The sequence below is a fragment of the Phoca vitulina genome, unplaced genomic scaffold (genome assembly GCF_004348235.1).
Source record: "Phoca vitulina isolate PV1807 unplaced genomic scaffold, GSC_HSeal_1.0 scaffold89, whole genome shotgun sequence".
In the NCBI taxonomy this organism is placed as follows: Eukaryota; Metazoa; Chordata; class Mammalia; order Carnivora; family Phocidae; genus Phoca; species Phoca vitulina.
This window is the reverse complement of record NW_022589792.1, coordinates 1520509-1548447: the sequence shown is the minus strand read 5'-3', so window position 1 is coordinate 1548447 and position 27939 is coordinate 1520509. Positions and strand designations below refer to the sequence as shown.

At 51.5% G+C, this 27939-nt stretch overlaps 3 protein-coding genes across 3 annotated transcripts in view; 1 reads left to right on the top strand and 2 right to left on the bottom strand.

Annotated features, from left to right (window-relative positions):
• Window positions 1-14327: 14327 nt before the first annotated feature.
• TIMM29 (translocase of inner mitochondrial membrane 29) lies at window positions 14328-15764 on the bottom strand. Its single transcript, XM_032396020.1, has 2 exons — window positions 15644-15764; window positions 14328-15564 (listed from the first exon to the last, which is right to left on the bottom strand). Exons 1-2 carry the CDS (start codon window positions 15735-15737, stop codon window positions 14876-14878), a joined length of 783 nt encoding a protein of 260 aa, XP_032251911.1. The 5' UTR covers window positions 15738-15764; the 3' UTR covers window positions 14328-14875.
• Window positions 15765-15885: 121 nt separating this feature from the next.
• On the top strand, window positions 15886-20201 carry YIPF2 (Yip1 domain family member 2). The gene is made up of 10 exons (XM_032396019.1): window positions 15886-15972; window positions 16132-16192; window positions 16590-16747; window positions 16839-16919; window positions 17892-17979; window positions 19180-19296; window positions 19389-19555; window positions 19640-19822; window positions 19906-20034; window positions 20110-20201. Exons 2-9 carry the CDS (start codon window positions 16162-16164, stop codon window positions 20014-20016), a joined length of 936 nt encoding a protein of 311 aa, XP_032251910.1. The 5' UTR covers window positions 15886-15972; window positions 16132-16161; the 3' UTR covers window positions 20017-20034; window positions 20110-20201.
• A 1343-nt stretch (window positions 20202-21544) lies between these two features.
• Window positions 21545-27939, bottom strand: part of CARM1 (coactivator associated arginine methyltransferase 1) — a 39716-nt gene continuing 33321 nt past the window's right edge. Inside the window, exons 7-16 of the mRNA XM_032396018.1 lie at window positions 27539-27629; window positions 27276-27357; window positions 23662-23747; window positions 23383-23472; window positions 22788-22925; window positions 22613-22702; window positions 22406-22518; window positions 22212-22289; window positions 21904-21972; window positions 21545-21751 (exon numbers count right to left, since the gene is read on the bottom strand). Coding sequence (XP_032251909.1) covers window positions 21609-21751; window positions 21904-21972; window positions 22212-22289; window positions 22406-22518; window positions 22613-22702; window positions 22788-22925; window positions 23383-23472; window positions 23662-23747; window positions 27276-27357; window positions 27539-27629 — 980 coding nt within the window. The 3' untranslated portion in view covers window positions 21545-21608. The remainder of the gene's footprint in view (window positions 21752-21903; window positions 21973-22211; window positions 22290-22405; window positions 22519-22612; window positions 22703-22787; window positions 22926-23382; window positions 23473-23661; window positions 23748-27275; window positions 27358-27538; window positions 27630-27939) is intronic.

Below are 27939 nucleotides of genomic sequence, written 5' to 3'. Positions count from 1 at the left end.
TGAGCCCTGATGTAAGTTATGGGCTTTCTTTCTTTCCTTTTTTTTTTTTAAAGATTTTATTTATTTATTTGACAGAGAGAGACACAGCCAGAGAGGGAACACAAGCAGGGGGAGTGGGAGAGGGAGAAGCAGGCTTCCCGCTGAGCAGGGAGCCCGATGCGGGGCTCAATCCCAGGACCCTGGGATCATGACCTGAGCCGAAGGCAGATGTTTAACGACTGAGCCACCCAGGTGCCCCAGTTATGGGCTTTTGTTAGTAATAATTTATCAATATTGCTTCATTCTTTATTCTTCATTCCACACTAATGCAAGATGTTAGTCATTGGGGGAAGTGGGATAGAATGGGAGGGGGGATATAGAAACTCTTTGTACTTACTGGTTAATTTTTATGTAAAACTGCTCTGTAAAATAAAGTCTAGGGGCGCCTGGGTGGCTCAGTCGTTAAGCATCTGCCTTCGGCTCAGGTCATGATCCCAGGGTCCTGGGATCGAGCCCCGCATCAGGCTCCCTGCTCGGCGGGAAGCCTGCTTCTCCCTCTCCCACTCCCCCTGCTTGTGTTCTCTCTCTGGCTGTCTCTCTCTGTCAAATAAATAAATAAATAAAATCTTTAAAAAAATAAATAAATAAAAATAAATAAAACTCATGTCCTTAAAAATTGATCATAACTAACTTGAATTTAAATAAAACAAAAAAAAAAATCAGTCAGTATTTTGGCAATAAGCACTATCTTCCCTACAAAGCCTTAACAACAAAAGGTGAAGACAAGGCAGGGGACCACTCTGGTGGCCGGTCACACCTGCATCTGAATCCACTGGGGAGCCCCCGCACGTATGAGAAGCCCCTCACCTCAATGTGGTCACTCTCTGGGTGGGTCCCTCAGACCAAAGAGAAAACCCACTATTCCCCATCGTGGAGGCCATCCCCCACTCCTCTCAGACCCTGGTTTCTGATTGAAACACACAAAAGCATTGTTGGGCAAAGAGATGGTGGCATTGCACTCATGGGAAATCAGGACTCGGGGCTGCTCTTTCTCCCTGCTCCCCCTACTGCCAGGCTCATCTCTACAGATGGCAGATCCACCTGGCACTTCAGTTAGCGAACTTCTTTGGGTGAGATTGTGGACAAGCCTCATAAATGCTGAAGCAAGAAAAACCTCAATTCCAAGGAAAACAACCGGTCATGAAACCCCGGTTTTTATTCCAAAGGAAGCAAGTCCAGCTTTCCCCTCCAAGTCGTTTCGAGATCAGCCCTAGTTCAAGGCAAAGACCAGATCAACCCTCGCGCAGGGAACAGTGAATTGAAACAAAGGGGGAAATGGTTGGCACTGACCTGGTGAGAGAAAAAGGGGGGATCTGGCTCCCTCTGGTGGTCACCATGCGCCACGCACTCATCCGACTGCCCTGCTCCATTCCCACCTGCCGTCATCCCTGAGGTCACCAGTGTGTCCTTCAGTGGGTGCATAAATAAACATACTGTGGTCATCCAAATAGTGAAATAAATAAATAGAGAGAGAGAGAAAATCTATCGAGACAGTAAAAAGATCAAGGGTTGCTGGGGAGGGATGAATAGGCAGAGCACAGCAGAGTTTTAAGACACTGAAACTATTCTGTACCATAGTAATGGATACGGGACATTATGCCTTTGGTAAAACCCATAGACTGTACAGCACCAAGCGTGAACCCTAATGTAAACTGTGGACTTCAGTTAGTAATAATGTATCAATATTGCTTTATTGGTTGTAACAATTTTCCCCACTAACGCAAGGTCTTAGTAATAGGGGAAACTAGGGGGGGGGGGGGGTGGTGGTCCGTGAGGATCTTCTGTACTGTACATTCAATTTTTCTGTAAACCTAAAACTGATGTCGATTTTTTTTTTCTGATGTCTTTTTTTAAAAAAAACAAACTTTGAGGCATAGCTAATAGAAACACCGATGCAAAAAGACAAGTCCTGTATGAAACCAGTTATATGAGGTCCCTAGAGGAGTCACATGCATAGGACAGAAAGTAGATGGTGGGGGGCAGGGGCTGGGGAAAGGGGAAATGGGGAGTTAGTGTTTAGTGGGTACAGGTTTCAGTTTGTGGGAAGATGCAGAGGTCTGGAGGTCGGTGGTGAGGATGGTCACGCAACAACATGAACGTTCTTCATGCCGCTGAACTCTATGCTTTAAAATGGCTGAGATGGGGGGGGCGGGTGGCTCAGTAGGTTAAGCATCTGACTCAATTTTGGCTCAGGTCCTGATCTCAGGGTTGTCAGATTGAGCCCCACGTTGGACTTCATGTGAGGGGTGGAGCCTGCTTAAGGATCTCTCTAAAAAAAATAAATAAAATGGCTCTGATGGTAAATTTTATGTGATGTTGTATTGTACCACAATTTTTTGAAAACTGCTTTGAGGGGGGAAAATAAAAGACCACACAGTTCTTTGAAGACACTATGGGAAGACCCCTTTCAAAAGTTAGTGTAGGAAAAACCTTCCTAACTATGGCTCTAAAGCTACAGGATTAAATATTGATAAATTCAACCACATCAAAATAAACTTTTTTGTGTCCAAAGTGCAAAACTAACCAGGAAAAATATTTACAACTCAGTCCCGAGGGAAAGGCCTAGCATGCTAATATGAAGAGGTCTAATCAGTAAGTAAAGATTAGCTACCAAAGAGGAAAAAGGGCAAAGGATGTGATCAGGAACTTCAGAGAAAGCAAAACTAACCCAAATCCCCATATAAAAATGGCTTTTCAACCCATGAAAAGATGCTCAACCTCACTCATAAAAGAAATACAAATTAATGCTGCAATTACAAGCCGTCAATTGGTGAAAATCCAAAATCAGTTTTCCAACCATCAATTTGGTGAAAATTCCCAAAACCTTGATAACGCTCTCCATGGCAGACGCTGTGGGACGCCTTCCACACAGGTGCACACACCGTTGCTGGGAGGGAACATGGGCCGACCCCTATGGGCAGCAAATGATAATAATGCCCCAAATGACAAACACACACACGAGTGTGTGGGGGAAAATACACATAACATAGAACTTACCATCTTCACCATTCTTTAAGCGTCCAGGTCAGTGGTATATCAAGCACATTCGCATTGTGCAGCCATCCCCACCATCTGTCTCAGAACTCTTCATCTTCCCAAACGGAAACTCTGTCCCCATGAAACACTGACATCTCGTTTCCCCCTCCCCCGGACTCTGGCTCCCACCATCACACTTCCTGACTTTACGATCTTGACTATACTCTAAATACCTCGCACACAGCCTCTGCCCTTTTGTGACTGGCTAATATCGCTTTGCATGATGTCCTCAAGGCTCATCCGGGTTGTAGCAGGTGTCAGTGTCCTTCCTTTTCAAGGCTGAATCCTATTCGATTGTCCCCTTCTCCGCAGATGGACACTCGTGTCGCCTCTGTCTTTGGCTATTGCGAATCATGCTGTTGTAAACACAAGGTGCGCACACAGCAGTCTGAGTCCCTGCTTTCAGTTTTCTATACACAGAAGTGGAATTTCTGGGTCATGTGGTTATCCTACGCTTCACTTTTCAGGGACCCACCAAAATGTCTCCACAGCAGTTAGACCATTTGACATTCCCACTGGCCCTGCACATGGGCTCCCAATTTCTCCACCCCCTTGCTCACACTTGTTATTTTCCTGGTGTTACTATTATTCTAGCCACCCTCGCGGGCGTGAATGCACACAGCCTTTAACCCAGCAATTCCACGTTGGGGAATTCACCCCAGCCTCTTCTGAAACTTGCTTCTGTTAGTTCAACACACATCCTGGATACCCTTCCATGTTGGTGCCCGTAAATCTTGCTCTCTCGTTACCGACTGCGGTATTGCGTAAGAAGGATGGACCAGGGGGTTAACTGTTGTTTCCTTGCGGACACATCTACTGGTTTCGGTGTTTACACACTGCCACCCTACACCAAATACACCCTTTATGGAGAGACTCCAAGAAATACAGTCCTCAAAACCTACTTCCAAAAATCCAGCCTTCGCTGGGTTCAGTTTGGGAAGCACCACTAAAAGATTGGAGTTTGTGGGCTATTTGCTCGCAAACCGTGGTTCCGTGAGAGGTCTTGCATGATAATTTGGACTCTAAAGAGTCTCCTCCAAAATAATAGAGCTTTGGTGCCTGGACCCAAATTCCCACCTAATGTTTCTGCCAAGGGAACGTTAAAAAGAAAACCACAGGCCCAAAATGGCGTCACTTAGGTTAAGGCCCCAAGTCAGTAAACTAAGACTTTATATCTAACCTAACTACAGTTCAGCAGCCCCCCCCCCCCCCGCGCCCCCGTGCAGAAATGTCGCCTCCAGCCATTTCCTGGTCAGCAGTAGGAAATTTACTGATAGACAATTTCCATTCCCCTTAAAAGGGTGACCTTGACTAAAACAATGGATTCTTTGCTGATATTTTACTTTTTTCCCACTCCATCTCTACCTGTTTTTTTTTTTTTTTAAATAACATTTTTAAAAAGATTTATTTATTATTTGGGGGGGGATGTGTGTGCAAGTAGGGGGAGGAGCAGAGGGAGAGAATCTTCAAGCAGACTCCCCGCTGAGCAGGGAGCCCAGTGCAGGGCTCGAACTCAGGGCCCTGAGATCATGACCTGAGCCAAAACCAAGAGTCAGGCGCTTAACCGACGGAGGGCAGCCTTCCCCTTTGCCTTAAGTCACTCCTCTAGTAGGAATTCTTCTAGAGAGGACTGTCCTCGGTGTGGAGGGGTGCTGGGAAAGCAGAGGCACCTTCCAAAGCCCCCATCCCCTCCAATTCCCTAAAGTCTTGCCCTGTGGGCTCCACACAGGAGGTTTTTAAAGGTGGAGAAGGGGGGCACCTGGGTGGCCCAGTCAGATAAGTGTCTGACTCTCCATTTCAGCTCAGGTCATGATCTCAGGGTCCTGGGATTGAACCCTGCCCCGGGCTCCCTGCTCAGCGTGGCTTCTGGTCCTCACTGCGTCACCCGGGGCCCCACCAGAGGCCGGGAACTAGGGCTCTCCAGGGCCTCTCGATCAACAGCCACTCAGACACTTAGAGCATACAAAGATCAATCACTGAACCAGCTTTTTGAAAGAAATCTGATTAACTAATGAACATTTCTTACTATATCCTATCCAGTGATGTCCTACCATTGGGGTATCCACCGAACAGCTTACTTGAATAGACTTTTCTTGTTCCATTGAACTTTAACTTCCTGCCTTTGATGTTGTTAAAAACCAAGACTAGGGGAAATCGGAGGGGGAGAAGAACCATGAGAGACGATGGACTCTGAAAAACAAACTGAGGGTTCTAGAGGGGAGGGGGGTGGGAGGATGGGTTAGCCTGGTGATGGGTATTGGGGAGGGCACGTTCTGCATGGAGCACTGGGTGTTATGCACAAACAATGAATCATGGAACACTATATCTAAAACTAATGATGTAATGTATGGGGATTAACATAACAATAAAAAAATTTTTTTTAATTAAAAAAAAAAAAAACCAAGACTATATTTTTAACAGTCTCCGGTAAAAGGCTAGGAGAATATGTAGACTCAGGGGCATGGGACAATGGGACCTAATTTCTTTTACTAATTTCTGCATTGTTTTAATTTTATACAGTGGGCATATTGCCTTGGGGGAAGAGGAGAGTTCAAACAAAGTTTAGGGGAAAGGATATCAAAGAAATACTTGTACGAAAATGTTCAGAGCAGCACTGTTCACAAGAGCCCAGAGGTGGAAACAACCCAGATGTGTGATCTTTGGATGAGGGAGGAAACAAAATGTGGTAGATCCATACAGTGAAACATTATTCATCCATAAAAAGGAAGGAAATCCTGACCCTTGCTACCACATGGATGAATCTTGAAAACACTAGGCTAATAAAAGAGGTCGGACAGCAAAAAGTCAGACAGTGTACGAGTCCATGTAAATGAAATGTCCAGAATCGGTGAATCCATAGAGACAGAAAGCCGACTGGGGATGGACATGGACCAGATGGGGGGGGGGGGGGGGGGGAGAGGAATGACTGCTTAGTGGGGAGAGCTTTATTTGGGGGTGATAGAAATGTTTTCAAAATAGGTAGGGGTGGTGGTCACACAACAATGTGAATTTTTTTTGTTTTTTTTTTATTTATTTTATTTATTTATTTTTTTTAAAGATTTTATTTTTATTTATTTGAGAGAGAGAATGAGATAGAGAGAGCATGAGAGGGAGGAGGGTCAGAGGGAGAAGCAGACTCCCTGCTGAGCAGGGAGCCCGATGCGGGACTCGATCCCAGGACTCCAGGATCATGACCTGAGCCGAAGGCAGTTGCTTAACCAACTGAGCCACCCAGGCGCCCTTTTTGTTTTTTTTTAAAGATTTTATTTATTTATTTGACAGAGAGAGACAGTGAGAGACGGAACACAAGCAGGGGGAGTGGAAGAGGGAGAAGCAGGCCTCCCGCGGAGCAGGGAGCCCGATGCGGGGCTCAATCCCAGGACCCCGGGATCATGACCTGAGCCGAAGGCAGACGCTTAACGACTGAGCTACCCAGGCGCCCCAACAATGTGAATGTTCTAAATACCACGGCGCTGGACACCTTGAAGTGGTTAATTTGATGCTATGTGCGCTTCACCTCAATGGAAGTCAAAATAGATAATTTACAAACGTGAAGCCTTACCAATGCCAACGACCCTAGCATTTTTTCCCCTTATTCGAAGTCAGTCGTGTGAGAGAAAGGGGTTGGGGCTGGACGGCCTGGGACATCTCTGACCACTGCAGTGGCACCGAGGAAATTATTTCGGCAGGCCCTCCGTGGCTGCAGGAGAATTTTGCCGTCCCCTGGGGAGCTTCTGGTTCCAGCTGAGTCTCGGGAATTCCTGGCTACGTGCCGTGTTCTGGCCTCAGCAGGCCCAGAGACGGCCATCCTCCCAGGTACGGTGCGTAATAACGAATGGCTGTTCTTCGTAACAGCTGCGAGGTGGGGATAAGGACACGGCAGCCTGGCAGGCGGCCTCAGGGAAATCTCAAAAGGGCAAGTCCAGGGCTTCTCCTAGGGATGGCCGCGAGCTCTCCAGAAGCTCCATCTGGTAGGTCATGCATCAGTGACCGCTTACGTGGGATGCTGGTGTCTCCCGAGCTCCAAATAAGGTAACAAAAATAAAAGTATCAGGCTGCACTGTGAGGCCCCTGGTGACATCATTGATTCAGGCATTGAGCAGAAATCCTTAGATGAGGGGCGCCTGGCTGGCTCAGTCGGTAGAGCTTGCACTTCTCGATCTCAGGGTTGTGAGTTCGAGCCCCACGTTGGGTGTAGAGATGACTTAAAAATAAAATCTTCAAAAAAAAAAATCCTTAGGGGTGTCTGAGTGGCTCAGTCGGTTAAGCGTCCGACTCGTGATCTCGGCTCAGGTCTTCATGTCGGGGTCGTGGGTTCAAGCCCGGTGTTGAGCTCCATGCGTGGAGCCTACTTAATTAAAAAAAAAATCCTTAGATGAAAGGCAGAAAGGAAACCTAACGGGGGGTGGGGCGGTCGGCCAGCCTGAGACAGCCAGTCTCCCAACGGGATACCTCCCAACAGGATGCAACAGTGTGCCTTGGACCCACTTGGAAGGGGCTTGCTGGAACCTCTGGAGCAGTGGTTCCCAGACTTGGCTGTTTATTGGCATCACCTGGGGAGATTTACAAACTGTGGTTGCCTGGGACCCAGCCCAGGACAGTGACTTCCCTGGCCTTGATAGGTGATGTTCCCCAGGTGGACCCAACGTGCATCCTGAGTTGAGAGCTGATTTGCAGGAACTACAGGGGCAAAGGAACGGTTGAATGGCACAACCAACTACAGATCCCTATGTGGGATCCAGCTCAAGATGGCTAAACCCATTTCTGCCACAAGTTGAAGGTATAGGGACGAGGAGACTTCTCTAGATGAAAAGGGAGTTAAAACAACCAAATACAACGTGCAGACCTTGTTTGGTTCGAGATTCAAACAGATCCAAATTTAAGAAGACCTGTTGAGACTATCCGAGAAATATGATCATGAACTGGCTTCAGATGATTCCAGAGAATTACTGCGGATTTTGTTCGGCATGCCAATCATGTTGTCACTCTGAAAAATGTACATGTAATTATAGGGGTGAGTTGATGTGATGTCTGGTATTTGCTTTAAAATACTCTAGCAGGGGCGCCTGGGTGGCTCAGTCGGTGAAGCGTCTCCCTACGGCTCAGGTCATGATCCCGGGGTCCTGGGGTGAGCCTGCTCAGCGGGGAGCCTGCTTCTCCCTCTGCCTGCTGCTCCCCCTGCTCCCCTTGCTCATGCTCTCTCTCTATCTAAAATAAATAAATAAAATCTTAAAAAAAGAAAAACATGGCAAAGTCTTAACTGTTGAGTTGGGTGATGAGTGTGTGTGGCGCCTCAAACATACTTGTGTGTTTGGAATTTTTCGGGCAAAAGAGTTTTAGGGCTTTGTTAGCTGTTCCCAAACCTTACTGTCCTATTGGTGCTGCCTCCCAGGGAGGAAATGTGACCAAATTTGGAGGAGGGTGACTGGCTGAGAGTTTTTTTTTTTTTTTTAAAGATTTTATTTATTTATTTGAGAGAGAGAGAATGAGAGACAGAGAGCATGAGAGGGAGGAGGGTCAGAGGGAGAAGCAGACTCCCTGCCGAGCAGGGAGCCCGATGCGGGACTCGATCCCAAGACTCCAGGATCATGACCTGAGCCGAAGGCAGTCGCTTAACCAACTGAGCCACCCAGGCGCCCTGGCTGAGAGTTTTTAAGAAGTCGGAAGCACCTTCGTGCCCTTTCCCCTGTGGCTCTGAGCATCACGGCAGGAAGAACTTGTGGCGTCAGGGTGGAGCACGTCTGGAAAAGCCCACCGTGCACACACAGGTGACTACAGCTGAGCTTGCTGCAAGGTCTGGACTGAAGTTGGGAGGCCCCTGGAGCACAGAATTTAAGGAGGCACCTCCCTCTCAGGGGCAGACCCTGCACTTGCTGGACCTGGGCCATAGGCACCTCACTTGCCACACCCTAACCCAGGTCCTACTGCGTAGGATGCCTCAGTACAATTCCCAGAAAACTAGGGAACTGGACAGGCTCCCAAGGCAAACCAGGTGACCCTGCCCATCCCCCGCCCTCCGTGAAGTCTCAGGGGAGACGACCAGGCCTCCTGCTAACAAGGTCGGTGCACGTGCGAGGGATGGATGTTGTCCCGCCCTGCAGCCCCGACTTCGGCCACGATCTACCTGCCATCTCTCTAAAGAGCAGTGTGTCCTCTAAAGAAGGGATGTGTGCTGACCGCATTTACCTCCACCACTGCTTCTCAGAACAAAAGCAAGTGGCCGCCAGCCATTCCCACTGGGGTGACGCCTGGAGCTGGCTCCTGAGCCAAATCTCTGGTGCCCTCTGCTGGACGCTCTGATTACAACAGCCTGCTCCGAGGACTTCGAGCCAAGCCCAGGACTGGCTGGGAAAGCTGAAATAATTAAAGCTCATTAAGAATACATTTTAAGAAAAAGGGAGAACTGGAAAATGTTCATATTGTATTCAAGTGTCTTTGGGCTCAGAGAGACAAGTTCCAGGCTCTGTCGGTCCTCCGTTTACTGAGCACTCCCCATGGGTAGCCCTGGGCCAGTTCCATCCATGCCGGCTGGGCTCTGGGCAAGGCTGGGGCGCAGCAACCCCTCCAGGGTAACGCGGAAGGCTGGGGCATGGATTCAGAGCCATGATCTCACCCGGGCAGACACACCATGGAATGCAAATGCATGCTGGGTACCAAGTGCTTTCTTGTGGTTTTGATTTTCCTAACAACCCTGGGCAGAAGCATTCCCATTTACAGATAAGGAACTTGAGGTCTGAAGTCATTCCACTTGTCCTAGGTCAGTCACAAGTTAAGTGTGAAAGGTGAGATTCAAACCCTACTTTTTAAAAAATATTTTATTTATTTATTTGAGAGGGAGCGAGAGTGGTGATGACGGAGAAGCAGAAGCTGACTCCCCACTTAGCGTGGAGCCCGAAGTGGGGCTTATCCCAGGATCCTGAGATCTTGACCTGAGCCGAAGGCAGATGCTCAACCGACTGAGACACCCAGGCGCCCCCAAGCCCGACTTTTAAAAATATATATACAATATCATTAACTGTAGTCACCATGCTACATATTACACCCCCATGACTTATTCATTTTATAATAACTCAAAGTTTGTACCTTTTGACCCCTTCACCCATTTTGCCCACCCCGCCCCCATCCTCTGGCAGTCACCAATCTCTTCTCTGTATCTGCGAGCTCATGTTTTGGTCTTTTTCTTTGTTGTTCTGGCTTTTTTTAGATTCCACATATAAATGAGATCATTTGGCATTTGTCTTTGTTTCACTTCACTGAGGATAATGCCCTCAAGGACCATCCATGTTGACACAAATGGCAAGATTTCCTTCTTTTTTTATGGCTCAGTAATAAAATTTATCATACACACACACACACACACACACACACACACACACACACACACACTGCATTTTCTTTATCCATTCATCCACTGATGTTTCCATATCTTGGCTATTGTAAATACTGCTGCAGTGAACATAGGGGTGCATATATCTTTTTGAGTTAATGTTTTTTACAGATAAATATCCAGGAGCAGAATTGCTGGATCATAGAGGTTTTTTTTTTAAGATCTATTTATTTCAGAGAGAGAGAAAGAGCATGAGGGGGGGCGGGGGGGCTACAGAGGGAAAGGGAGACAAGCAGACTCCCTGCTGAGCAGGGAGCCGGATCCGGGGCTCCCATCCCAGGACCCTGAGATCATGATCTGAGCCAAAATCAAGAGTCAGAGGCTTAAGCGACTGAGCCATCCAGGCATCCCTGGATATACGTTAGTTCTATTTTTAATTTGTTGAGGAACCTCCATACTGTTTTCCACAGTGGCTGCACTAATTTACAATCCCAGCAGTGCGTGAGGGTTCCCTCTTCTCCACGTCCTGGCCAACACTTGTTATTTTTTGTCTTTTTGAGACGAGCCATTCTCACAGGTGTGAGGTGACACCTCATTATGGTTTGGATTTGCATTTCCCTGACGATTAGTGATGATGAGCATCTTTTCATGTACCTGTTGGCCATCTGTATGTCTTATTTGGAAAAAAGTATATTCAGGTCCTCTGCCCATTTTATAATCAGATTTTTTTTGTGATTGAATTTTATGAGTTTTTTTTTTTTTTTTAAAGATTTTATTTATTTTTTTGACAGAGAGAGACATAGCGAGAGCAGGAACACAAGCAGGGGGAGTGGGAGAGGGAGAAGCAGACTCCCAGCTGAGCAGGGAGCCTGATGTGGGACTCGATCCCAGGACCCTGCGATCATGACCTGAGCCGAAGGCAGACGCTTAACCGACTGAGCCACCCAGGCGCCCCAGGTCTTACGTTCTTTAACCCATTTTGGGTTACTTCTTGTGTGTGGTGTAAGATAGTGGCCCAGTTGCATTCTTTTGAATGTGGTTGTCCAGTTTTCCCAACACCATTTATTGAAGAGACTGTCCTCTACCCACTCTATGTTCTTGGCTCCTTTGTTGTAAATTAATTGACCATATTGCATGGGTTTATTTCTGGGCTCTCTGTTCTGTTCCATTGATCTGCATGTCTGTTTGATACTGATACTATACTGTTTTGAATACTGTTCCTTGTAATACACTTTCTGAGGAAGCGTGATGCCTCCAGCTTTGTTCTTTCTTGAGATTGCTTTGACTATGTAAGGGCTTCTGTGGTTCCCTACAGATTTTAGGATTTGTTTTTTTCTATTTCTGTGAAGTGCCATTGGAATTTTGGTAGAGTTGTAGATTGTTTGGGGTAGTATGGACATTTTAACAATATTCTTCCCATCCATGAGCACTGAATATCTTTACATTTATGTGTCTTCAATTTTTTTTTTCCATCAATGTCTTGTAGTTTTCAGTGTACAGGTCTTTCAGCTTCTTGGTTAAAATTATTTCTAAGTGGTGTTTTTGATGCAATTGCAAATGAGATTGTTTTCTCAATTTGTTAGTTCGTTATTAGTGTATAAACATGCAACACTTGTGTATTTTGTATCCTTCAACTTTACTGAACTCATTTATTCTATCAGGGCTTTTTTTGGTGGGCTCTTTAGCGTTTTCTATACGTCATCTGCAAATAATGAGTTTTACTTCCTCCTTTCCAATTTGGATGGCTTTCTCTTTTCTCATCTTACTGCTCTGGCCCAGGTCAATCACAAAACTAGTGTGAAAGCTGAGATTCAAACCCTACTTTTAAGTCCCACTTCTTCCCCAGGCCCTAGTGCCCTTACAGAAAGAGTTTGTCCACTTTGCTGTTTTTGGGGGGGGGGGGGGGGGGGGGGGGGGGGGGGCTTCTTCTGCGCTGACCAAAGGATGGGGAGCCAGTCCTGCTTCCTTCTCCCCAGCAGGACCATACGAGCTCCTACCCACAATGGACACATGAATCATCTCCTTTAAGTCTTTCAGCATTTGCTGGGGCCCACACTGGACTGAGCACTATAGCGTGTTCGGAACTCAAGTGAACAGGACACCTGGACCCATCCTTTGGAGCCTGTGTATACCCCAACACCCAGTCCCCTTGTCTGATCTGACAGTTCCAGTCCATGAGCTTTACAACAACTCAGGAGGCAAGAGGTACTGGAGAGGGGAGCAAAAACATGGTAGGACTCCTCTGGGAAAGGCTGACCTTCCAACCAAAGACAAAGCCGTGCAGACTTTAGGCCTACACTAAGCCCCCAAATCCCTAGGAACACTGATTTGTCATTTATTGCCAACTACTCCTCTGAGCTTCACACCTGCAGGGGGTCTGCATGGGACACACCCTGGCTGAATGTCACAAGTGGCATTTAATAACCAACTCAGGCAGTGAGGCCATGCAGCTCTCTCTCAATACTTCTGATCACAGTGAGGGGTGCCTAGGTGGCTCAGTTGTTGGGCTACTGCCTTCGGCTCGGGTCATGATCTCGGGGTCCTGGGATCGAGCCCCGCATCGGGCTCCCTGCTCAGCGGGAAGCCTGCTTCTCCCTCTCCCACTCCCCCTGCTTGTATTCCCTCTCCCGCTGTGTCTGTCAAATAAATAAATAAAATCTTTAAAAAAAAAAAATACTTCTGATCACAGTGAGAAACAAGTCTCACTTGATGCCAGTGTGTCTTAAACCTTTCCCTCAGGTTGGTTAATATTGCTTTCTTGAACAGAAACATCAGGATTTAGGCCAAGTCTTTAGGGTAACACTATAATATTATAATTTAGTATCATTTGCCTTTTGTTTTCATTACATTTATTTTTATATTCACTTATTTCTGTATTCAATTTTTATTCATGGTTAATGATAGCAGCATTTAATAATGTCTGGCAGGATGTTATTAGGATCAAATATAGGAGCCTGAGTTTGAGGATTAACGCACAGGATTGGGAGTTACAGTTTGAATCATGGCTCTGCCATAGCCTTGGAAAAATCAACTTTTTGAACATCAGTTTTTCCATTGTAAAATGAAGATTTTGACTTATAAGATGCTCCTGTCCCCAAAATAAGGATATAAAAATCACCATGTGTCCAGCATACCCCTAGTATGAATGGAAGGTCTAAGTATCAAACTGAATGGCAAAACACATGAACTCAAACATCACAACAAAAATGGTTGTTTCCTGGGTTTTTGAATTTCTATTTTTGCTTTTTGTTTTTTTTTAGTAATCTCTATACCCAACATGGGGCTTGAACTCATGACCCCAATATCAAGAGTCACATGCTCTTCCGACTGAGCCAGCCAGGCAACCCCTCATGTCCTGGTTTCATTAACTAGCCACAGGCCACCTAGGTAACAAAGGTAATCTCATTCCTGTTTTTAAAGTAGGATTATCACAACCTAAGTACCAGCTTTGTATACTAACCACCTATTCCATTCCGTAGGATTCTGGGTTTCCAGGGTTACTGAAATATAAACAGAATCTATGATTCCATAGATAATTCCAGATCAAAAAATCCTTTTCCCTTCCAAATCACTTTAACATCACTGTCATATGTAGGGCAAAAAGGTTGTTTTTGCAAAAATATTCCCTGTAAAATCTGTAGTCATACCACTGGCAATCTCCTGGTTTGGTATGGTTTATTGTAAAACATTACTATTTGGGGTAAGTTGGGTGAAGGGTACAGAGAATGCCTTTGTTCTATTTTTTTCCACTTTCCTCTGAAACTTTTTTTTTTTTTTAAAGATTCTATTCATTTATTTGAGAGGGTGAGAGAGAGGGCACAGGAGCAGGGGCAGAGGGAGAGGGAGAAGCAGACCCCCACAGAGCAGGGAGCCGGATGCAGGGCTCCATCCCAAGACCCTGGGATCATGACCTGAGCGGAAGGCAGACGCCTCACCGACTAAGCCACCCAGGTGCCCCTGGAACTATTTTTTAACTTTATTTCAAAATAACTAAAAATGCTACTCATGAAAATGAAAGAGGATAAACTTTTCAGCTCCAAATTTAAAATGAGTATCTGAATGGTCTTAGGAGAGCTTTGGAGTCACCTGACAAACGTGATTAACCTTCGTCTGAAGACTCTGAGGCTCAAAGAAAAAGGCTTACGTGTGTATGTTATGTAAGGCTCATTACTCACTCTGGCAGCGATAAACATTACCTGGTCTTGTCGCTTTTGCTCTCCCCCAACTCCTAGACCGACCTAGACCTCGACCTAGACCTCGACCTAGACCAAGCTAATTCTGAATTAGCCTCAGCTGACAAGGAACGAGAGGAGAGGGAGAGTGGCCAAAAAGGCTGTGAAAACCCAGGGAAAGCACACTCTGCACACAATTTATTTAAGTCACTCTGCACCTGAGGCTCGCTCACACCCGCTGCGCCATCCCGGGCAGGCGGTCCGCCAGGGCTCGGGCCCGATCCCGACCCGGGCCTGGGTCTCATCTGGGGACTTCCGACCGCACCAGGGAGTCGGCCTCGCTCAGGGCGAGTTTGTCCTTCTTCTCCTTCTGCAAGACCTGCTCCTCCCACAGCGCCTGGTCCACCTGATCGTCCGTGAGCACGACAGGCTTGTACTTCTCATCAAAGAGCCGCTCGTTGGTCTCGGAAAGCAGCTGATGCGGCCCGACGACGCGCAGATGGGCCGGCAGGTGTTGGAACTCCTCGTCGTTGATGTCGCAGTCGCGCATCCGGGCCGCCAGCACCCACCAGCGGCCCACGAAGCCCACGTCCAGGATCCGGCCCGGGAAGTCGACCCAGCGGGGCTGCAGGTAGCGGCAGCGGGCCTGGTAGAGGCTGGCCTCGGCGTCCACGGGCGCCTCGTACACGAGCGCGCAGACGCCCAGGTTCGCGTGGCGGAGGCGGCCGCGCCCCCGCAGCCACAGCAGCCGCTGCACGTAGTCCTCGGAGGCGCGGCTGCGCGTGGCCGGCGCCAGCAGCAGCAGGGTTCCCGACGCGTCGAGCAGCGCCTCCTCGAAGGCCGCCTCGCTCGGCGCCAGCGCGCAGCACGCCGCCGCGCCGCCCAGCAGCCCCGCGTACACGGCCGCCCGCCAGGGCCGAGCCCGCGCCGCCGCCGCCGCGTCCCCGCAGGCCTCGGCGTAGTCTCGGAGCAGCACGCGGGCCCAGGAACCTGAGGGGAGAGAAGCAGAACGAACAGGTGAGAGCAGGCCGCTGCGGCCACCCCCCCGCCGCCTCCCGCCGCTACTCACCCAACCGCGTCCACACGCCCGGCTTCGCGGCCGCTGGAACACCAGACTCTTCACGGTTTCGGGACCAAAATCTCTTCAGAGCGGCCGTCGCCATTCTCTTCCGGCTTGGCGTCCCTTTTCCGAAGAGAAACGCCGGGTATGCGAAGAAAAAGGCCCGGGGCCTTCATGCGCAAGCGGCAACAGTGCCGGAAGTGGCTTCCCATCGGAAGGGGATAGAAAACGGACCGGTGCCGGATGTTGCTGTCCGTTCTGAGCGGGGTCGGCTGTGGCGGGGAGGCGGGCCGCGCAGGCGCAGAGGGCCTGGGCCACGCCGGCTGAGGGAGCCTCAGGTGAGGGGGGCGGGGTGCATCTGTGGGGCTGGGGCGCGGGCGGCGAGCTCACCCCCGGCTCGGTGCCCTAGCGGCCAGGCGGGGCTCGGGGCTGAGGGAGAGGCCTCGGGAGGGGCACGGGTAGGGTTGGGGGCGGGCGTCATTGGCCTCTGTCCTCAGAGCGGGGTGCGGTGACGCCCCTGAGCGACCATGGCAGCGGCCGACGAGCTGGTCTTCCACGGTGAGTGCGGCGGCGACGCGGCCCGAGCTCCTCCTGCCTCCGCCGGGCGGAACCTCCCGCCCAGGTTCCTGCTGACCGCCAGCCTGAATCCCGGTCAGCCATGAGCACTAACCCCGACCCAGGCACGGTACCCACCCCGGACTCGAACCCCACGCCCAGCCTCAGCTCCGATCTCCGAGCAGAGCCTCTGTCCCAGACCTGACCCCATCCCAGAACCAGCCTTAAATCGCAGGCCTTTGCAAGGAGTGGGGGAGCACACCTTCCAACTGCTCAGAATTGAGGAAGCTGGGCCCTTCAGTGGCCCCAGTTGGAGTCTTGGCCCCCACATGAGCCGTGGGTGAAACCACATTGTCCTGACTGCCCAAACACGCGTGTGTCCCATATTCCTTCTCGATAGAGTTCGAGGAAGCTTCTAATCTGCTGGCCGAGACCCCAGATGCGGCCACGGCCAGTGGAAGCGATCAGCTGACCCCGCAGGGGCACGTGGCCGTGGTGGTGGACTCGGGTGGCAGCTATGGGGCTGAGGAGGAGGCCGAGGAGAGTGACAGGACAGCGGTGAGTCCGCGGCGGCCCTGCCTGCCCCCAGCCCTGCGCCCACCCTCTGCCCAGGCTGTAAGGGCAGCCACCGAAAGCCCATGTTGTGCAGCTTCTGCAGGAGGAGAAGCAGCAGCCGGGATTCTGGACCTTTGGCTACTATCAGAGTTTCTTTGACGTGGACACATCCCAGGTCAGGCCCGGGAAGCTGGTGGCTTGAAGGGGTTTGCAGTCACACGGGGCTCCAGCCACTATCACTGAGCCCTTCCTGGGCACCGGAGTGCTAGTGATACCCGGGGGGACACAACTTCCCACGCAGGCTGGTCAGGCTAACTGTGGTGCGCAGTCAGGACTGTGGTGTGACCGGGGCTCATGGGAACACAGACACACGTGCTCAGGCAGGTTAGAGAAGGGCCTCCTGGAGGAGGTGAGGAGTGTGCCGAGATGGAAAGGAGAAGGAAGCCTCAGCTGGGCAGAGTGAAGGGAAGCACGTGTTACAGGCACAGGGAACAGCAGATGCGGAGGGCTGAAGGTGAGAACTGTCACAGGAACTACCTGTCACTTGATCTGGTTGGAGAGGGTGAGGTGGGGGACAGGCGGGCAGAAGCCAGACCACAAAGGCCTCGTATGCTGTGCTAAGGAGTTTGGGTTTTATCCTGAGGGTGCTGGGAAGCCATAGACGGGTTTAGAGCCGGAGAGGAATGAGTGGAATTAGCAGATGTGGTACAAGGACTGTGGAGCAGAGGCCCCAGGCCAGGGAGGGAAATAATAAACCTGGGGCGCAGAACAGGGGACATAGTAGAGAGAGATGTAGGCAGGAGGATGCCAAGGACTTGACTGTCCCCCACCTCACAGTCCAGACATGTCACAGCATGACAGGCTGTTCAGGGCAGCCAAGCCAAGAGAAGGGAGAAGCAAAGAGAAAGATGACCGGCCCAAAAGAGTCCTTCAGAGTGGCAGCACACTGGGGTATTGAGACTGGCCAGGGGAAGGGGCTCCAGCCCATCAAGAACCTAGCGGGAACATCTGAGCCCTTGTAGGCAGAGGAGATGGGAGGTCAGCAAGGAAGGAGCCTCTAAGGGCAGGGCAGGAGGTTGGCCCTTTCCTCTGTGGGGGCTAAGGGGCCCCGTGCAGGCTTCCATTCTGGGCCCCCCCTTGTCTCCAGGTCCTGGACCGAATCCGAGGCTCACTGCTGCCCCGGCCTGGCCACAACTTTGTGCGGCACCATCTGCGGAATCGGCCGGACCTGTATGGTGAGTGGTGGTGTGCATTCAGCTCGAGAATTCACTCAGCACATGTGGACCCAGTGCCGGTCTGTGGATTCCAGCTGAGAAGAAAGCGGGGGCACTCCCGGGGAGCGGGAAATGCACACTCTGTCTGGGGAGACAGTTACGTAAAAGGCTGCTGCGGGCCACAGGGCTCAGAAGAAAAGCAAACAGCTTAGAGGTTGTGAGTTGCCACTTTGCATGGGTTGGACAGGGAAGGTCCCTGTGAGGATGAGAGAACAGGCCTTTTGGTGGTGTGGATGGTGGTGAGGAGACCTAGGGGAAGAACATTCCAGAAGGGGGCACAGGTCCAGGGGTAGGGCAGTATTGTCATTGGAGTAGTGAGCTGCATGAGGTCACAGAGGTGAGAGGAGAGACTGCGCCGGCCTTGTAGGCCTCAGTGAGAAGGACTCTTAGTTCAGGGCTCTGAGGCTTCCTCTGGCAGGTGTGGGATGATGGGGCCTAGCCCCAGGTGGGGAGCACCGGTCGGACTGTGGACTAGGTCTCAGAGGTGGAGCTGACAGGATTTCCTGACCCGTCAGAGGTGGGGTGGGAGGAGAGAGGCAAGGTGGCTCCGGGGTTTTCATTGGGACCGCGAGAAGGATGGAACTGTCACTTATTGACTAGAAAGGCTGGGCGGGTTTGAGGGGAGAGCATGAGGGTGGAGTTGGAGAGGCCTAGCTGTGCACGTGGAAATGTTGACTATAAGCTTGTGGTTCAGGGCACAGACCGGATTTGAGATACTTGGGAGACATCAGGCTAGAGGTGACATAAAGTCCTGATGCTGGACAAGATCGTGGGGGCTGAACAGATGAAGAGGATAGCTAAGGATTGTGCCCTACAGCGTCCTCGTTATTAAAGGGTCAGAGAGTCACAGAGCTTGAGGAATTGCCAGGGAGGTGACATGGCAGAAGCTAGGAGCATGAAGTCCTAGAAAGCATAGGGGGAGTGTTTCCAGGAGAGAGCGATCAGCTACAGCAAAGGCTATCGAAAGGTCAGGAAAACTGAGGGACTGAGAGCCAGCGCTGGATTCAGCCACCCCAGGTCATCACTGGCGATGTGGGGAAGGGTAAGGTGGGGGTGGAGGTAGCTTGGAGCTTAGAAAGAGGCTTGGGGCCCAGCACGGTTGGGATGGGACAGGTCATCTGTCCTGGGAGCCCTGGGTTCCTCACCACGCCCTGCCTACAGGCCCCTTCTGGATCTGTGCCACGCTGGCTTTCGTCTTGGCCGTCACTGGCAACCTGACCCTGGTGCTGGCCCAGAGGAGAGACCCCTCCATCCACTACAGCCCCCAGTTCCACAAGGGTAAGTGAAACGGGCAAGGCCCCGGCCCTGCCCGAGCTGGGAGTGCCGCGGAGCCCCGGGGGTGACGGCCCGCCTCGCCCCCCGCCCCACAGTGACCGTGGCCGGCGTCACCATCTACTGCTACGTTTGGCTGGTGCCGCTGGCGCTGTGGGGCTTCCTGCGGTGGCGGAAGGGGGTCCGGGAGCGCATGGGGCCTTACACCTTCCTGGAGACCGTGTGCGTCTACGGCTACTCCCTCTTCGTCTTCATCCCCACCGTGGTGAGTGTGGCCCCGGGCGGGGGCGGGCGGGGCGACAGGTGCCGCGCGGAGGGCCTGGTAGCCAGCTGCCCGTGTCGCCCCCAGGTCCTGTGGCTCATCCCCGTCCCGTGGCTGCAGTGGCTCTTTGGGGCCCTGGCCCTGGCCCTGTCGGCCGCTACCCTGGTGTTCACCCTCTGGCCGGTCATCCGAGAGGACACCAGGTTGGTGGCCGCGGTGCTGCTCTCGACTGTCGTGCTGCTCCATGCCCTCCTGGCCGTGGGCTGCAAGGTACCGGCGGTCAGGGCTGGGCCTCGGGGTTGGGGGGGTGTCACTGACCCCCACCAACACTGACCCCAAGGGCTTTGGTTCAGTTTTACTTCTTCCGGCCGCTGCCTCTGGAGCACCTGGCGCCTCCGCTCCAGGCCTCGTCTCTGCCCCCAAAGCTGCTGCTGCCGCCCACCCCAAGGGCCAAGGCAACCTAGGAAGGCCCGAGCCCGCAGGTGAGGGGCTGCTCCCGCCTTTCCTCCCCGAGGCGAGGAGCCACAGGGCCACTCCCAGGAGTCTCTCTTTTTCAGGCCCACCATGAGGGGACACCTCGGCCTGCCCTGCCCCTCAGACGATGACTGAAGGCTACCTTGACACCTCGAGACCACTCTGCTACTTTCCAGACTTTTCTTACAAAGCAAACACTTTTATTTTCTATGCAAAGGTGATTCCGAGAATTTATATAAAGGTGGGAAAGGGGCAGCTGAGCAGGGAGCCTCCGCGGTGGCTGTCGCCCCCCCCTGGGCTCCCTGCCAGGCCTTCTGCTTTCCCTGATGGGACGGTCGGGAGAGCAGAGGGGGTCACCCCAGCCTCAACTGGGCCTGCTCCTCCTGGGTGCCCAGGGAGCAGGTCCCAGGGCCTAGCCTGAGCTCCACCACATCCGTGTTCGGAGGTGTTAGAAAATGGGGGGCAGGGGGAGAAGTAGAAGAACATTGCCTCTGCTGAAACATACATTTCCTTGTTTATTTGTTTTGGGGGGGGGGCGGAGGTCCCTGCAAGGCCCCTTCCCAGGCTGGGGAGGGACCAAAATGCCATCATAGTAATAGGGACTGGAGCGTCTACAAATGTTGAGGGAAATACACAGGCCTAATGTGAGCTACAAGGAGAAAGGACGCCTTCCACGATCGATCCTTGAGGTTTCTCATGTCTGCCCCAAGCGGCTGACAGTGACCCTTCCCTCCAGGCCTGGGGCCCGCGGGGCCACCTGTTCTAACTCTTGGCAGGGGTGGGGGAGGGGACCTGCAGGGGCTCAGGGACAGGACAGCAGCAAGAGGCAGGGGCCGAGGACGGAGGGCCTTCCCGACAGCCGGGGTGGGTTGTACATTCAAGTGTGAGGTGAACCCTTTGGTGGGAGGGGGCCTCGGGTCTCCAGAGGCCTGGCCCCACCCCTGTCCTGAAGACTCGGCAGGGCTGCCCCTCACCACTGAGCCTCTGAGTGGGGGGAGAGGGGCTGCTGGCTCGGCCCGGCCGGCCTGGTTCTCTCAGAGGGTCTGTGGATTGACACTGGTTCTTCTCGTAAAAAAATAAAATTAAAAAAAGCAGCATGTCACGCCCATTGTGACCAAGGCCTGGTAGTTGAAGGGAAGGCCCCGCCCAGTCAGGACTGCCTTCCCCACTGGAGACAGGCGGGGGGGGGGGGGGGGGGGCCCGGGGGCCCGGGGGGGGGGGGGGGGCCCCCCCCCCCCCCCCACCGGGCCTGCAGCTGTCAGGCCTGGACACGCCTGTTACAGAAGATGTCAAACCCAGGTCGGGGGGAGGGCAGGAGGGGAAAACGGCTCCCACGACATGATCTTGTGTAAAATCTGGCAGCGACACGCGCTCAGGGCCAAGATGCGGGTGGGCGGTGGAGTGGGGGCGGCGGCGGCAATGTGTAAAAAAGTGTCCAAGTTCCCATAGCAAAGAGGGCCGTGACCGGGTGTTTGGGCTTCTCCGGCCCAGGGGTGAGAGCCGCCCAGGCGGGGGGGTGGGGGGGTGGGCAGGGTCTTCATTTGGTTTCCTGGTGCTGTCAGTCTGTTGCGCGCCGAGGGGCCTAGCTCCCGTAGTGCATGGTGTTGGTCGGGATGGACATGGGGGAGGCCATGGAGATGGCGGGGCCGCCCATGGTGAACTGGCTGTTGACTGCGTAGTGGGCGCTGGAGCCGCCGCCGCCGCTGCCCTGGGCGCCCGACGACCCTGTGGGGGGGGAAGGGGGGGGCACGGGCACTGAGGGGCCGGCTCTGCCCCCCCCCCCGCCCGCCCAGACCCGCAGCAGAGTGAGAGAGAGAGCGAGCAGGCGAGAGGGCGGGCGGGTGGCCCGGGGGTCCGCTCCCACGGCCCACCATTACCTTGGACAATCCCCGTGCTCATTATGGAGCCCATCCGGGAGTGGGTGTGATTGACAATCCCCGTGTTGGCTGCGCAGCAAGAGGGAGGGAGGAAGGAAGGGAGACGGCGTCACCGCCCCCAGCCCGGCCCAGGCTCTCGCCCCGGGGGTGGGGAGGGTGGGCGCAGCGGCTGCACAGTGAGACAGAGAGGAGCGGCAGGGCCTCCGCCGGGGGCCCCCCGAGAAGAGGAGACCGCGGCACAGAAAGCCCAAGCCCTACAGAGCCGTGGCCGCCCACCGCGCCGCTCCCGGACCCCAGGGGATGCTCACCTAAAGGAATCAGGTTGTTGTGGCCCACGCTGGAGCCGCCGGCAATAACACTGCTCAGGTCGTAGGCGGTCGGCATCCCTGTGCGCAGAGGGGGCCAGGTCAGGGCGCGGGAGACCGCGTCCTCCGGGGCAGAAGAGCCCCAGCGGGGGGCCCCCCGGGAGCGTCCTGGCCCCAGCCACACGGGGGCCACTCACCGGCCACAGCCATCCCACTGCTGAGGTTGTAGGTGCTGCCCGTGTTCCACATGTTCTCCGAGGGGGACGTGTAGTGGGAGCCGGGCGGGGGCGACGGCGTCGTGCCTGTGTATCTGCAGCACAGACCGACCGACCAGTGGGCAGGGCTGAGAGGCTGCGGGTCAGGAGGGGCACGCCCCCCCACTTCAGGCTGCGGGCTCATAATACCTGAAGAAGGGGTTTTTCAGATCCAGAAGGTTACTGGATTTGGAGCCCGTCTGGTCTACCTGGGCCACAATACTGATGTCATAGCTCTGTCTGCAGAGAAGGGAGGGGAGGACGGCCATGAGCTGGCTGGGGAGACAGACCCCTGCCTCCCCCAGCCCCAGGTGGCAGCTCACACCTTTTGTTGGCAATAAGCAGACATGTCCCTGAGAGCGTGTCCCCGGCCTTGGCGAACAGTGGTGACTGGAACAGGCAGCGGACCTGGTACCAGTGGGTCAGGGGCTCCGTCGGGGCTGTGGATAGCCACACTGTCATTCTGCCAAGCAAGGACAGGCACACGTTTGATCAGGCTGCAGCCACCACCCTGTGCACCTTGAGCTCTCCCCAGGCATCTCTGATGGGTCCCCTGGGGCCCTGGAGCTGAGACAGGCTGGCTGCCCAGGCGTCCCAGACACACGCACGTGCACGCGCGCGCATGCACACACACACAGATCCACAGCCATGGGGGCCCACTCACTTGACCTCTGTGCCAAGAGACAGAGACCAGGTCCCATGAAGGACCGTCACTGAGAACAGAAAAGACACCCCCTCCCACAACAGTCTCTGGCTCAAAGGGGGAGCTCTCACTGCTTTTGGAGGGGGGAAAGGGAGCCTAGAGGAGTCCTATCCTGTCCTCCCAGCCCCCAGCCAGGCCTGGGGGTCACAACTGCAGGGAAGCCCCTGAGGCCGGGGCAGGGAGGAGCACACAGCATGCTTTGCACTGTTGCACTCACATGGAGCCGATGAAGGCGACATCAAACCAGAAAGCCAGACCGTGAACTAGCCCGGAATGCAGCATGTGGAATTTGAATGGGATTTCTATCCTGGAAGGCAAAGGGCAGTGATTGCTGGGAAAGCCAAACAGGGACTGCCAGGGGAGAAGACGGGTGGCTGGGTGCAGTGTCCCGGGGCCCCTGCCTGCCCGCCCTGGGGCAGAAGGCCTGGGGGAGTCTGTGCTGGCCCCAGACCCCAGCAGGAGCCAGGCTTAGCAGGAGGGGCATGGGTGCTGGTACCTGTGCAAATCTCCTTCTTTGGCTTCTAAGAAGTTCACTGTGTACTTGACAGACTTGGCCATCAGGATCCGGATGTCAAATGTGTCCTGGGAGAGACCACAGTGTGACTTGGCTTCAGGCACAGAGGTCAGCTGGGAAGGGGAGAGCTCTTATCTCCTGTCTGGCCATGGCTATGAGGCCATTTGGCTAAAACCAGTTTGCCATTCTCAGACATGCTGGGGGGAGGACGAAGTGGTTCGCCACCATGGAGGCCAATTCGGTGACGGCTCTCAATCATTCATAGCATTAGAGACGTGGCAGTTCCCCTCCTGGGAGTTTAACCTGCACATATATGTGCACGTATACAAGCTCACACCCGTTAATTAGACACACACTGGAAACCCTGTAATTAAACCACCAATGTCCCATCCATAAAAGACTGAGAAAGAACAAAGAGGTGGGAAGGATCTCCGAGATAAACAAGTTAAAAAGCAAGTTGGAGAACTGTGTGCTGACATCCACACCCAGCTATGACGGAGGCTTTATATCAGACTAACACTCTGTGAAGAACTGTATGAGCCGAATAAAATACAAAGGAAAAAAAAAGCCTAGTCTGAAAGTACTGGAGAGTAATAAGAGCAGCCTCAGCTTTGGGAGCCAAGATCCTAGAGAGAGGTTTTTTCGCCTCTGCCTTTCCCCTTGGGGCAGGACCTTCTGGCGGCCTCCCTGGATGGGGAAAGCAAAATGGGGGCTCAGGGTCACCAAGGCAGCTAGGATTCAAAAGATCAAGAAACAAAACAAAAGGAAAATACAGAAACATGAAGTGGATGTTCTGCATGCAATTTCACTCTGTGGCATGCACCAATTCCTGAGCTGCATGTGAGGTGGGGCTGAGGGGCAAAGGAATCAAGCAGAAAGCCACTTATAAGACACTGAAAAACTAAGGAAAGGTTCAGCTGGGCATTGGTGCTGGGAGGCTGGGAGAGGAGCCCCGTGAAGCACTCACCAGGCTTGCACTGAGACCATTGAAGGCTAGGACCTAAAGCAGCAGTTCCCAAAATGTCCCTTCCAAAGTACTCTCAAGGTCAAAACTATTTTCATGATAATACTAAGATGTTTTCTGCCTTTTTCTTTGGCTCACTCACCTGTGATAGCACAACCGATTGAACACAGAAGCAGAATCCAACTGTCTTCTATTAAGCCAGACATTAAAGAGATTTGCAAATTAAAAATGCCAACTGTGGGGCACCTGGGAGTCTCAGCCGGTTAAGCATCTGCCTTCAGCTCAGGTCATGATCCCTCCGTTCTGGGATCAAGCCCCACACTGGGCTCCCTGCTCAGTGGGGGACCTGCTTCTCCCTCTCCTCCCTGCTCATGCTCTCCTTGCTATCTCTGTCTCTCTCAAATAAATAAATGAAAATCTTTTTTAAAAAATGCCAACTGTTCTCACTGAAAAGTTTTGGAAAATCGCTTTTTTCTTAAAAATACTATTTATGTTAACATTTAATGGGCTTGTTATTTTAAAATAAATATTTTTTCATTTCTTGGGCTTAATTTTTTTTTTTTTTTAAGTAGGCTCCACACCCAACATGGAGCCCAATGCAGGGCTTGAACTCACGATCCTGAGATCAATAGCTAAAACACTAACAAAAGCTCTTCCTCCATTTTTAAGAATGTAAACAGATCACCTGAGACCAAAATGCTTAAAAACCACTGCCTTACAGGGAAGCCAAGAAATAGCCCAGCAAAGTCAAGTCTGAAAAGCAGCCTCTAAATATGTCAAATGCCTGATAGGACCAAGGTGATCTATCTATATGGTTAATTGCTTGAAGAAAAACAAATCCTTGAGAGGAAAAACATCATCCAGAGCCTCCATATTTCATTCTGGCATCCAATAACCAGGTATACTAACAGAACCAAAGGATGAGAACCAAAAACTAAGAGAGTAAATAAAAAACAGAAATACACTTAACACTTACCTACATACTAAAAGTGACCAGAAACTTACAGTATGTATGAGAAAGAAAAAGGTAGAAAAAATGAAGAATTTCAGAGAACTGAAATAAGAAATAAGCAAAATGAGATCCTAGAACTGAAATTAAGAATTAGAAAACCAGCTTAAACAGCAAAGAGAAGACGAATGGAAGATGCATCAGTAGGAAATATGAAAATGAAGCTATTAGAGACAAAAGGATGGAAAATGCAGAAAAGAGTGTAAGAATCATCTGAGACAAAAGGTCCTAGGAGGAGAAAGAGAATGGGGCAGAGGTAGTGTTTAAAGAGACAGTGCCCAAGAGTCTCCCAAAAACTAGTGAAAAACATCAAGTGGGGGAAAACAATATACCTTAACAAAACAAAAAACAACAAAACAATTCAAAAGAAACAACATTCAGAATAAATTTTTAAAAAAGATGATAAACTTATACCCATAAAGACCAGTAATTACATCAAATGTAAAATGGTCTCAATGTTGTAATTAAAAGACCAAAAAATGTCACTCTGGTTAAAGAACAAATCCCAAATATATGCTACTTACATGAAACAAACCTTAAGTAATAAAGACACAGAAAGGTTGAAAGTAGAAAGATGGAAAAACATATATTGTACAAAGATTAACCAAAAGAAAGCCAGAGTACCTGAACTACTAGCAGGAAAAAAAAAAAGAAAGAAAAAAGTGGCGGGGGCGGGGGGGGGGGGGGGGGGGAGGATGACTTTAGGGCAACTAGTACTACTTGAGAGAAAAAAAGGAACACTTTTTGTAATGACAAAAGGATCAATCCAAGAGGAAGAAACAATAATCCTAAACCTGTATGCACCTAATAACACAGTGCCAAAATATATAAGGCAAAAACTCAGGAATGGGAAATCTACAATCAGTGATAGGAAAAAGCAGAACCTCCCCACCACCACCACCCAAAACATGAGGAGATAGACAAGATTTGACTGACATGATTAACTAACATGACCTAACTAACACTATAACATTGTACTCAACAAGTGATAAATATACGTTTTTCTCAAGTACACACAGAACGTTAACCAAAAGCGATCACTTAAGTGGGCATAAAGCAACTGTCAATAAATCTCCAAGGACTGAAATCATACAGTGTATGTTCTCTGATCATAGAAAGAAAAAGAATATGTTGATTATGCTATATTTTGAGAGGAAAAAAGGTTATATACATATGGATGTATTTGTGTGTGTGTGTGTGTGTTTGTACTTGTATATGCACATTTAGGTATAAAACTTCTGAAAAGATATACAGAAAATACTGTTTGCCTATAGGCTTTTCAGTTTTACATTTTTTTTTATTTTTTGAACCATGGGTATCAGTTCAAAAATCTCAAAATCAATCAAAATCAGTTCACCAAGGATCAATCTAATAGCAGTTGCATGTACTGCATGCTTACTATGTATTAAAGCACTCTTCATGCATTGCCACTTTATTCCCAACATCCCTATGTAAGAGTTCTGTTTAGCAGCCAAAGCAAGAACTCAGTGGGGACAGTGGCTTTCCTAGGGCTGCACAGTTTGCACAAGGCCTGACAGGAAAGACCATGCCCCCCTTCTTGTCACCCCGGAGGAGGGCCATGCCCAGTACTAACTACAATAGTGCCCTGGGTGCCCCACTCACCACCACAGGCTGCCGGAAATACTCGTCCACCGCAGCACCTCGGAGGGCTGACAGGTCCACTCCATGGAAGGATGGCTGGTACCTGCAGAAAGCCCCCATCCCCCACAGCAAGGTCACCAGCAGCAGGAGAGACAGGTGGAGCAGGCTGCCTTTTCTCCCAGCTGGCCCTCATCCAGCCCAAGTCTTTCAGGTCCTACTGAGGATGAGGAGAAAAAGAGAAGCGGGCTGTCCCTGAGAAGGCAGGACACGCAGGTCACACTCACCAGAAGTTGGCCTTGGTGAACTGCTCCATGTAGAGCTGTTCATCCGTGAAGGGTGCAAGATGGACGTCACCAATGGTGGGGAACATGTTTCCTGGGAGTGGGGGGCAGGGAGGGGTGCTGGCGTCAGGGTGGAACATCCCAAAGGGCCTGGCAGAGTTTCCAAATGGCCCCAGGACCCCCAAGCCTGGGACTTCCCAGCCTCTCTTTCATTCATTTGTGCATTCGTGCAACACAGGTATGGAGCACCTTCTCTGCCACCGGCCAAGATGAACATTTGACACGCACTGACTCATTAAACTTGGACAGCCAGCCAGCGAGGCAGGAAGGCCTGTCCTTCTGTTCCATTACTGGGGCTGGGAGATGGGAAGGCACCTGCCAAAGCCTCAGGGGTAAGCAAGTGG

What these genes read in the sequence shown, in the direction of transcription:
- TIMM29 (XM_032396020.1), bottom strand. Translation starts at nt 15,737, where the DNA reads ATGGCGACGGCCGCTCTGAAGAGATTTTGGTCCCGAAACCGTGAAGAG. An exon ending in GGGCGTGTGGACGCGGTTGG is followed by an intron (nt 15,565 to 15,643) that starts GTGAGTAGCGGC and finishes CTCTCCCCTCAG; the next exon opens with GTTCCTGGGCCCGCGTGCTG.
- YIPF2 (XM_032396019.1), top strand. Translation starts at nt 16,162, where the DNA reads ATGGCAGCGGCCGACGAGCTGGTCTTCCACG. An exon ending in TCGTCTTCATCCCCACCGTG is followed by an intron (nt 19,556 to 19,639) that starts GTGAGTGTGGCC and finishes TGTCGCCCCCAG; the next exon opens with GTCCTGTGGCTCATCCCCGT. An exon ending in TCCTGGCCGTGGGCTGCAAG is followed by an intron (nt 19,823 to 19,905) that starts GTACCGGCGGTC and finishes GCTTTGGTTCAG; the next exon opens with TTTTACTTCTTCCGGCCGCT.